The sequence below is a fragment of the Centruroides sculpturatus genome, unplaced genomic scaffold (assembly GCF_000671375.1).
Source record: "Centruroides sculpturatus isolate CEXI.00-Female unplaced genomic scaffold, Cexi_2.0 scaffold45, whole genome shotgun sequence".
Classification (NCBI taxonomy): domain Eukaryota; kingdom Metazoa; phylum Arthropoda; class Arachnida; order Scorpiones; family Buthidae; genus Centruroides; species Centruroides sculpturatus.
In genome coordinates, this window is record NW_019384310.1 from 1,145,220 (window position 1) to 1,156,627 (window position 11,408).

Here is an 11,408-nt window from a genome sequence, read left to right on the forward strand (position 1 = left end):
TCAATTTTTTAAATTTATAAACAAACTGTTCAAACTTTTCTAGAAAANAAATTTGAAATAATTTTTAATTAAATAACTAATAAATATTCAATGTTTTAGTTGAAGTAAATACCTTTTTCGTAGATAATTAAACCACGAATAAAATACAAAGGCACCAATTAATTAATTACAATTAAATAATCCTGCAAAAATGCATAATGCGATTTATTATTAAATAACATTTTTATAATCGTTTGCTTCTCTCAAGTATAAAAAAAATACAAAAGTAATTAAATAGAATTCGGTTAAATAATAATCACTTTTAAACTAAATAAGATTTTTAACCCCATATTCGATTTTTAAAAAATGCAATTAGTAATTGGAGGGGGAACCTCATTTAAATATCTCTCTTGCTATTTTTAGGTTAATGTAATTATTATTGAGATAATAATTTTTGGCAATTCTTTTGAAATTTTCACGTGCGAGCGTATAAATTTGCGCATTCAAGGACATTTCTTGTCTTTACCAGCGGGTAAATATCTTTAAACACCGTGTAGTGGTAAGATCGATTGCCATCATTTTATCGTCATTGGATCAATTAATTAACATCCTTGACCAATAAATTGATGATTTCGACCTGTTGTTTTCAAAATATTAAACCCGCCACAATTGTTTCGCTATTATAATTGGAAATAAAATCCTTCATTTCGTCGGATTTTCATAGAATTTAATACGAATTTCACGAAATATTACAATTGCGCAAAAATAGCAGTTTTAGGACTTAATTTAAAAAATAATTATTTAAACATATTTCTACAAGCGTCATTATTACAGTATCGCAATCAAATTGTTTTTCCTCTGTTAAAAATAAGCTCTGGACTCTCAATCGCTAGTTTTGAAAATTTGAATTCTTTTTAATGCTATTTATTGTCAAAAATTTAAAGGAATTAATATTGTCGTTTCAGAACTTTATTTATGATCATATTTAATTTTTATATCTAATTAATGATAGAATTTCAAATGTATTTTTATCACTTTACTGTTAAAAGTTCAATTTTAGGAGAATTTAATTCTCATTTAAAATCATTGTTAACTGTAATTGAAAATCGACACTTACCTTATTTAAATTATAACTAAGTGATTACTGTATTTCTTTTTCTGTGACTGAAAATAAAATTCAAACAAATTTGTATATTAACAAATGTATTTATTTTTCTTTATATTAATTTTTCCTTACACAAAACTGCAACATTAACATCAACAATAAAACAGATTTTTTCTTCTTTTTGATTAGAACAATAAAATTTCTTTTACAAAAAGAACATAAAACTAAAATCGCAATTAAACACAATCGTTATCTAAAAGATTAATGATAATTAAATGACTAGAATATAAGAAGGACGACAAAGAAAAATTTAAATATAATTAAATTATTGCACGCTTAATTATGTACATTCGAATACACGACTGTCATTCAGATAAATTATTTTTCTTTACCCAAGATACATTCAAATGATTCATGCGAGACAATGGGAAAAAGTATTAAGATCTAATCGAAAGCAAATTTGTATTTTTACAGTAAAAAAAGAGGAGAGATTACTGCACTTTAAAAATAGCGAAAGTGCATTTATATATTTAAAAGGATTGGGACTCTATTTATAAAAGTGGAAGATTAAAATTGCAGTTTCCTGAATTTCTAAAATGAATTTTTTTGCATCATAAAAATATATATATTTAGGCACTATCATTTATATAATAAGTATATATATATTTGTACATCATTTAAACATTACTTTGGTCCTTAAAATTGATTTCCGTTTTAGAATATTCGTTTACGTGGCGTTAATAAATATTGATATGTTCTTACGAGATATTTACACGACTCGACATTGGAACTGCAAATTTATCCCAAGATGCTTTGACAAAGTGTATAAATACTGTACTGTATTTCGATAACTCTCTTCCCACATTTTTTTCTTGGCCACGCAAAGCGTAGCATTTAAATGTCTAAGGTCTTGGACAGCAGTTTGCAGTTCCATTGTCGAGAACTGTGAATTTTATTAAACGTTTTAATAAAATTTCAAAAAGTTGTCACCAACTTAAAGTACAATATTTAGTGTCTTCTCGTTTTTGTATTTAAACATTGTACTTAAGTTCTGGACTCTGTATATAAATTTATAAACAACAAATATATTAAGCTAATAATTTAACAATCTTTGGTATTATAAATGAGTTAAGAATGAAATTTTTGGAAACCGCACGTTTAACGACATTCGATTTTAAAATTTATAAATGAAAACACAATAAGTCTATTGCATTATGTATACGAACGGTACAGTTAATGAAATTTTCTGTTTCGTTTGTCACGTGTACAGTGCATTAGCGTGTATATTTACAAATATAATGTTTAAAAGTACAAATTTTTAAAGAGTTTATGTTCTTTGGCCAGACGGGAGCAAATTTCAGCTGATTTCTTCGTTTTCTGGCTTGTCGCTGTCGTTGAGAGAGGCGATAGAATCCGATAACGATGGAGATTTCGAAGCGAATAAGTAACCGTCCAGGGCGGAGAAACGCCTACGCGATAATTTACCCTGCGAACTAATTCTTGTTTTAAAGTTCTCTTCCGATAAATAGTCTTCTTTATAAGTGGGAAGGGCTCTTATCGTTCCGTATAATTTATTAATATTGGAAGCGACCGGCGCAGAATACGGTAGGTTGTAGTCCAGTAGAATACTGTGATGGGGCTGTTGCGTGGCGTTGGGGTAAGGGACGACGGAGCACGTATTGGCGTCCGAAACGTCCTCGACCATACCCAACGAGGAAGATCTCTTAGACATTTTCTGGCACCTGTGCTTGGTAGAATTTCCCAGGAGATCGCCCAACTGTAAGACGGGATCCGGACCCTCGTAAGAATGATGTTTCACCAGAGGTTTTGTGGTGGGACGAGGAAGACTAGACCAGTGATTGTTCCCTACGGTTAGCGAACTCCTTCTGGGACGCGCCAAGTCGTCTCTCAGGTTTTCTTCAATTAATACGTTCCAATTACTTGCGGAGAGAGATTGCGCTTTCGGGTCGCCTTCTCTGTACGCTTTTCTTTTTTTCATACGACTGTCGTTAAACCTGGAATAGAAGCTCTTCCTCCAGATTCGTTCGCTGACGCTTTCCTCTTGATCCGAATCGATTTTGCAAATAGAAAGTTCGTTCGTTTCGCACACGGGCATTAATTTTTCTTTGGCATTGTTATCCGCTTCCGCCAGCGGCTGCAAATCGGGATGACTAACGGGCGGAGCTTCCTCTCTTACCTTTTCGTCTTCCATTAAATGTTCTAACTGATTGGTCGTTTTATATCCGTAGTTATAATTTTCTAGCAGACCGCTTTCTTCGGCAATAAAATTCGGTTTTACGTTATACGTATTCTGCTGAGCGATTAAATTTCGATAGCCCTTTAGTTTGAGAGCGTCCAACAAAGAAAGTGTCGGCGGTTTATTATCGTTAGCCTGAGATTGAAACGAACTGGCTACTCGAGGCTGGTAAGTGTGTGACGCCTCTTTCTTTAAATTATCCAAATCCTGTTCAGTCTTTAATTTATCCTCCTCGTTGTTACTATTATTATTATTATCGTCGCTCGGATTACCCGACGGTCGTTCGTTATTTTGAAATTTAATACTGGAATTTTCCAACGCTTGGTTTTCCCGTGAAACTTTCCCATCCGATTTAATCGACGATATCTTATTTTTATCGTAATTATTTAAGTAGGCGGAATATTTATTTTCCAAATTGATATTTCTACATTCGTGAATGTTAAAAGAATCGTTTTCTTGCTGCGAATAGTTTTGTATTTTGGGTTCGTAAATAATTGGATTTTGAGGAATATCCACCGACAGCGATCTTCCGTAATCGTGTTTGGATCTCCTGATCGTGCCGTAAATGTCTCTGGTCAAGGTAGGAGGCATAAAATTGGACGTATTACGAGGTTCGTTGATGAGAGAACTGGCATAAAGTCTGTCCCTCTGCTGCTGAAGCATTTTATGACTCGAATGACAGGACGGTCTTCGTTGCCAAGTTCCGTAAAGTTCCGCCGCGTTGGTCATTCTGTTCAACTGGTCGTTGTCTTGAATTCCGTACAAAGAAGGTGGTTTAAAGGCCGAATTTTGTAAATACAACGAAGACGTGTTTAAATGAAGCGAATCTTTATAAATTGTAGTGTAACTGTTTCTTCTAGTGAATTTCTTCTGTCTGTTACAAGTTTCCATCGAGGTATCTATTTCTTCGTTGGATAACGAATTGGTAGAATTGTATTCTTTCGGAGCTACGTCTACCGAATTATAGTCAATTTGGCTAATGGATCGCATCGTTTTCGGATACTTGTTGACCGGATTAGCGGAATTATCCTCTATTTTACGAGCTCGAGACGACACGTTAGAATTGGTGGACGAAGGATAATTATAATCGAAATGAATATCAAAATCTTCGTCGTTATCGGAAGAATCCTTATCGGTCGAATGTCCGTTTACTTGTTCGGATTTAAGCCAATTACGAATTCTATTTTGATGATCCGTATTTAGCGAGTGTTTAGTTTGCTTTTGTCTAGAAATGAAAGACGTGGCGTATCTGTTACGACTGGGACTTCTGGAATGAAGAAACTGAAGCATGTCGTTATAGCAGCTTTCCGGAAGATCGTGGATGTCTCGTAATCCGAGCGTATTGTATTTTTCGGAAGAATGAGATAACGACGAGAAATCTGAATTTCTTCTTTTTGAATGCGATGCGCTTTTACTTTCTTTCGGCGCGCAAGTTTCTATTTTACTTTCCACCTGATGCGATTCTTTACTGGCAAGCTGTTTCTGTGCAAGAGACGTTAATTCTAACGATTTTTCACGTTTATTTTCTTCAACCGACACTTTTTCAGTTTTTCCAGCCATCGATTTTAATCCCACGTCAATTTTTGTCTTTTCCTTGTCGTTACAATTATTTCCTGAGCTGATGTTGGAGACAAATTTGTTGGTTTTTACTTTATCGTCATTTTCTTTAGTGCTCTTTACTTGCGGTTTTTCTTGATCCCCATTACAATTTGTATCGAGAATTTTGTCCGACGTGTTAGTTTTTTCTGAATTTGTGTTTGGAATATTGGAATCAAATTCAGATGTCGATGAAGGTGCTTCGAGAACGGGAGAAGATATCGGAAGAACGGGATCGTTTGGAGTTTTCTTTACATCAGACGATAATTTATCATCATCATGTTCATTTGATACATTATCAAATTTTTGATCTTGGGTAGCAGAAGAATTTTCTGAAACAACAGATTCGGCAGTTAACTTACTCGAACGGTTTTCTTTTTTTAAACTTTCCGAAGACAGATTAGGATTTAAGTTTAAAGTTTCCAAATTTTCATTTTTCAAAATTACGGTGGAATTCTCCTGATTTTCAATGCACGTCTTACGATTACTTTCAGTTTTTATATCGTCGTCATTTTCTGAATTTGAAGTTTTTTTTATTCCATTTTCTGAATTTTCTTGAACGTCAGATTTTATTTCTTCGGTTTCTTTCGAAATGCAATCGTTAGTATCGCTTCTTCGTCTCTGTTCGTTTATTTCCTCCCTTAAACCGGCGCCTTGTTTGGATGCTCTTCTCGGCAGGGTCGTGTACGCATTCGATTCGATTTTCTGCTCGAACTTACTTCTGGCGTCGGACACCCTGCGAGTTGGAATAAACACCGGTTTCTTCTCCTGAGTTTTAGTTTCGAAAGTTTTCTTTACGTCCGATACGGCCCAACTTGGTATATTTACTTTCTTTGTATCCGCTCCTTTCGTCGACTGTGAAGATTCAAAGAATTTTGGAATAACAAGTTTACCGGGACCTTTCTTCGCGGGTGCCTTTTTACTATCTTCTGAATCTTTTGTTTTTGAATCTTGACTAATTTCTCCTTCCATTTTTTCGACGGCATTCTGTATGAAATTTTTCTTTTGTGAAATATTATTTTCCACGCTATCTTCAGTTTTTATGCTATCTGAAGATCTTTCATTTTCTGAAGAATTATTCTTTTCCTTGTTTTTTACGTCATTACTTTCGTTTTTACTATCGGTAGTTGATTCTGTTTTTACTTCCAAACATTTTGAATTATCACATTCTTTCGTTACGTCCTTTGCATTTTTATTATCTAATAATATAGTCACACACTCGTTTACATCTCTACTTTGCTCTTTGTTATTCTCATTAGCAGTGGGCAATTCTTGTAATTTGTTATTTTCCTTATTTTTAGCATCCGTCTGTTCGTCTGACTTTTCGGGGATCTTGTAATCCAAACTTGGTTTTCTCGGTCTCAGTTTAATGCAGAAAGTTGTAACTACTTCTTCTTTTGATTCGTAAGAAATGACGTCGTCTTTAGTCGAATCGTTTTTATTGCTTGCATTTTCGTTGAGAGAACTTTCCGCATTTATTCGTCTTCTCCTGTTAATGGTATCTGTCACAATTGGTTTATTTTGAGTTAAATTATCTTGTACCGAATTAATACTCGTTTCTTTTGATTTTCTAATTACGGTTAAATTATTTTCTGTAGTTTTTCCAACCTGCTTCCTCACGTTACTTCCAGAAAACAGAAAACTTTTATCGGCCGATGAACGGGAGCATTCGTCGGGAGTGATCACATTAGGAGATTCTAAATCATTTAGCATTAGACTATCGTCGGAACACGATATACTGTTACTGTTTATTAAATTACCAGATCTTTCTGCCTTATTTTTATTTGGAAGGGTTTCATTTTTTCCGTCTTTTTCTCCTTCGATAGCTTTATTTTGGTTAGAACAACACAGTTTTAAATTATTTGGTATCTTTCTCGTCTCCGACTTACTTTCTTCGGAAGTTTTTAAATATGGCACGTTTAAAAGAGCATCCATATTTACCGGTGAAAAATTAGCCATGTCTTCTGCTACTTGCAATAACGAATGTTCGTAACCTAAATTAACCCACCAATGATTACACGTGTCGAGTATAGTGGCACGTTTTGTTGACTGAACTGTCAAGAGATCACGTATTAACCCAGATGCATCTGAAAGCGCGTAGGAAAAATAAAATTTGTAAATTTGACATTAGTTTATTAATAAATTAAACTACAGCAAAATTAAAGTAGCTTACCAGATTTCTTCTTGGGCTCGTAATAATCTCCTTCTGAAATTTGCTTAACTAATCCTCTAAAATTACTTCCGTCGAATGGCATTGCTCCGTATATAAATGTATACAAAAGAACTCCCAGACTCCAACAATCAACCTGTAAATAAGTTAGGTCAAATTATATTTGAATTTTCTTTGTTTAATAGAAATTTAGAAGCTATTAGTTGTAAATTAATGTGTCTTCTAATATTGAACACACTGTATGTTTTCAACACAGTTAAAGTTTGTTAATCTAGCATCCTCTGAAAAGTAATAGATAATCTGGAATTGTCTCATGATATTCCAGCATATTAATATTTTGTAAATCCGAATTTAGTGCACCATGTGTCTAAACAAAGACCCCAGGTGGAAACTGAGTTGATGCTACATGTCCGGTCAACTTTAGGATTAAACATACAGTATTATGATCTCCACATCATGCCAAACAACTTCTATGCAAAGAAAACATAGAACTATAAGCAATTATATGTCATAGACTTGTTTGAAAGGATTCAAAAACAACTGTCAGGCTACCATCTTATGGGGGTAGAAGAAAATATTCATATCCAATCCTACTGCCATCTCAAAAACAGACAGGAAGACCTAAAATTCTATGCAGGTAGTTAAGTAAACTAGACATAGTCTACATTGCATTATGTCAAATGAACACTGCTTTGTTAGAATTAGCATATGTGTTTTATCTATATCTATACTACTATATAAAGAGAGAACGTAGTTTTCGTTTGTGACTACTGTACTAACCATGAAAACTACTGAACCAATTGTTACCAAATTTTAAATGTAGCATCTTTATGATCCCTGGAATGTTTACCATTAATCAAACCTACAGATTTTTTATTAATTAAATAAAACTGCAATGGATTTAGTGAAGAGAGAGAGAAATGTGTATTTCTCTCTCTCTTCACTAGATGGCGACACATGAATTAGTACTTTCCGTCTATAAGGAAAGTCTATTATTGAAGTTTACTATTATTTTTGAAGAACTGACATTAAATTATAATTAGCAAAATCTTCAAGAAATTAAAAAAGTGACGTCATCATGCTAGATGGCAGTATGTGCACTTATGGAAGATTTTCAAATCGTTACGCATTAATTACTGCAGGTAATTGTACAAAATATTCGAAACAGTTATTGGATTTATCTCAAATGAATATTTTTGAGATTGATTGATAAACAATGCCGAGAGCTACGAGAGCATGAACAAAAAAAAAAAGTTCTAGAGCTATTATTGTTCATATAGATAACGTGAATCTACAGCAGAGCAGTCTCAAAGATTGGAAGAGAAATGAATTCGTTCGGCTCAGAATCGAATGCGTATAGCGAGGAATTTTTAAGATTCCAAATCAGCTTTTGATTATCATCCTAAAAATGACTATTTGGATATGAAAGAAGTAAAATGATCAAAATATGTGATCATTGTTTTGCCAAAAAACTGAAATAATGAAACTTTTGGACTTTGCTGTGCTGCCGAGAAAATTGTCTTGAACAACTTGAAGAACCTCCTGATTTCATTGAAAATTTGATTTTAACAACAGATTCTCTTTCTATACATTTCTTAGACAATTCTAGATAGTACAGCACTCTATTTCAAATGACATCATTTGGAGCGAAAGAAATAAGAAAAAGGAATTTTGTGCCTACATTTAAAATCCAGGGTAAAGTTTATCATTTGATTGACAGTTTACTTCCTGATCCAGAAGATACTTCTAAATTTTTACAGATCTATTTCATGTCTGAATCTGACCAGATATTAGCCTGATCGAATATAAACCCAACTTTGAATAGGGAACTCATTAAAAGATTGCAGAAAACCATGCAAGATAATGATAATCTTATTCGGAGTTTCAAAATTACAGCGGGTTTTCACATACAATGTGGATTATCCACAAATAATTAATGAACGATTTGTTCAAATTTTCAAAGTTCTATATGCATGTAAGAGCGGGCAAAGCTGCAATGGGGGATGCTAGTATTCAATAATATGCATGATTGATGTACTGTATCTTCTTTCTTTCCACAGGCCAATGCAACAACATGTGAAATTTTTTTAGGTCAATGTTTGGAGCATATGTAGCTTTTGCAAATCATATGTATAGTATATATATCTGAAAAATAAATGAATATTTCATTGCACAAAATAACATTTTTGCAGGTTTTTCAACCAATCTTAGTCCTGCATTGTGTTATCTTTATACAGGAAGCAATGTTTACAACATTCAAATCCCATAACTTACCAACTTTTGTGAAATACTAAAACATCCAGCAGTCTGGCACCACATTGGTCCCATAGATGCCAAATTGATGAAATCCTTCCAAACTTTTATTTGACATTTTATTTTTTAAAAATAAATGAAAAAATATCTCACTATTATATGAAATACCACATATACAAAGTATAAAAAATATCTTAAGCTTACTTAATGTTGTAAGATTAGATATAAATTTTAATTATTAATTAGCTAATGTTAGAGTTTGTTTCAAACCTTAGAAGAACAAGCATAAATTCTAATTAAAAATTTTAACATTGTACATTTAAAAAATTATGAAAATGCACATATGAAATAAAAATGAAAATGGGTAAAAAATTTAAGAGATATTTATATAATAATCAAGTGTAAGATATAAAATATATGCAATACCTCAGGACCGTAGTATGGTTTCCCTCTGACAATTTCAGGAGACGCATAAAGAGGACTTCCACAAAACGTATGTAGAAAATTGTTTTCAGAAAATATATTTGATAAACCAAAATCTGCAATCTGAAATAAAACAATAATAATTTATAATTTAATTGACAAGTACTATTAATCTAATTTTGTTGATTTAAAATGGTAGCTTTTATTTTATTACTACTCTATTAAAAAAAAGTTTTACAAAATACATGATGATGTAAAAGAAATGATTAGTTTATTAAAATAACTTGTAGTAAAATTCCTTTATTCTGCCAGAACTGTTGATAAATTTAGAATGACTTAATAACAAACTCTGAAGAACAGATTCTGTTCTTTAACTTTTTAATATAAATTATAAGATATTTTTAAATTATGGAGATCCCTCATATTTGCAAATATACAACTTTAAACAAGAATAAATTTGAAAATTTTCAAAAAGCATTCATTGACAAAAATTAATGCACAGTGAGACAGCATTGAAATTAAGGAAAACTTTAATATTAGTGTGAATACAATGATAATATTAGTAAGTGATTATTTACATCTTCATAGCAAAGGAATGTGAGGGCCCAGATGGAATTCAAACTTTAAGGTCCGAATGTCGACCGTCTGGCGAGCTTGCAGAGCTCTCACTTTTCAGAAACAAACGAAGAAAGACTTAAAACGGCTATAAACAAAGAGGGTTTCTTTTGATAAAACATAAAACAAAAGATGAAATGAGGAGAGTGACAAAGTCTAGGGAAATGTAATTAGAATGGAATCGAGTTTGGTCATGAAGCTGACCTCTCCTGCACCCCCCCGAAAGGTTTCGAATTGTCACCAGGTGATGAGGGGAGGACAATCAAAAAGCAGAATCAGAGGTAAAATGTATAAAAATGTGTGATTCAAGGACGCGACATTCTTGGTTTGTAGTTCTCCCATCTTGAACTTTTGTGATTCTGTGGAAGAACAATGAAAGAATTCCTGACATCATTAGAATGAACCTCCCTCTACCGTGCCCCGTTCCCCCCAGGTTCACCTGTTTGCCAGAGAATGTCGCTGAAAGCCTTGCCATGCACCCCAGGCCATCGATCATAATGCTGTCATCACAGGACCAAAGAAAAATGATGACCAGAACATTCAGACTTTGCTCGGACTTGCTTCTCACTCCTTGAGCTGTGTTACAACTTAATTTAAAGATCTGCTATAAGTAATAGATATGTATATATCCATGGTGCGGTTTACTTTATATTACTTTTAAAAAATCAATTTTTCAAAAATATTTCCTCAAAATTGATGAAAAAACTTTATGGGTTAATTGTACCTAAATTATCCCTGTTTTTTTGCCTGGACCGCATTTAATCAGAGACAAAGCTTTTATTCATATTCTTTATTTTCTATGCATTTCGGGTGCAATATTTTCTTTAATTTGCACCCCTCTTCAGGATTTTTACATTTCTATAAATTTGGTAAATTTAATTATTACATCGGTAAATTACTACAATAGTTATACAATGGTTAACTAACCTGTTTTAAGTTTTAGATCGACATCTGCCCAGTGTTGATGTTATGTCCCCTAAGGCATTTTTAGACCGTTTCCCCCTCTTTTT

General features: G+C 33.0%; 1 protein-coding gene across 1 annotated transcript in view; it reads right to left on the bottom strand.

Annotated features, from left to right (window-relative positions):
• Positions 1-1,843: 1,843 nt before the first annotated feature.
• Positions 1,844-11,408, bottom strand: part of LOC111621480 (serine/threonine-protein kinase GIN4-like) — a 74,024-nt gene continuing 64,459 nt past the window's right edge. The window contains exons 5-7 of the mRNA XM_023363640.1: positions 9,787-9,906; positions 7,111-7,243; positions 1,844-7,024 (exon numbers count right to left, since the gene is read on the bottom strand). Coding sequence (XP_023219408.1) covers positions 2,442-7,024; positions 7,111-7,243; positions 9,787-9,906 — 4,836 coding nt within the window. The 3' untranslated portion in view covers positions 1,844-2,441. The remainder of the gene's footprint in view (positions 7,025-7,110; positions 7,244-9,786; positions 9,907-11,408) is intronic.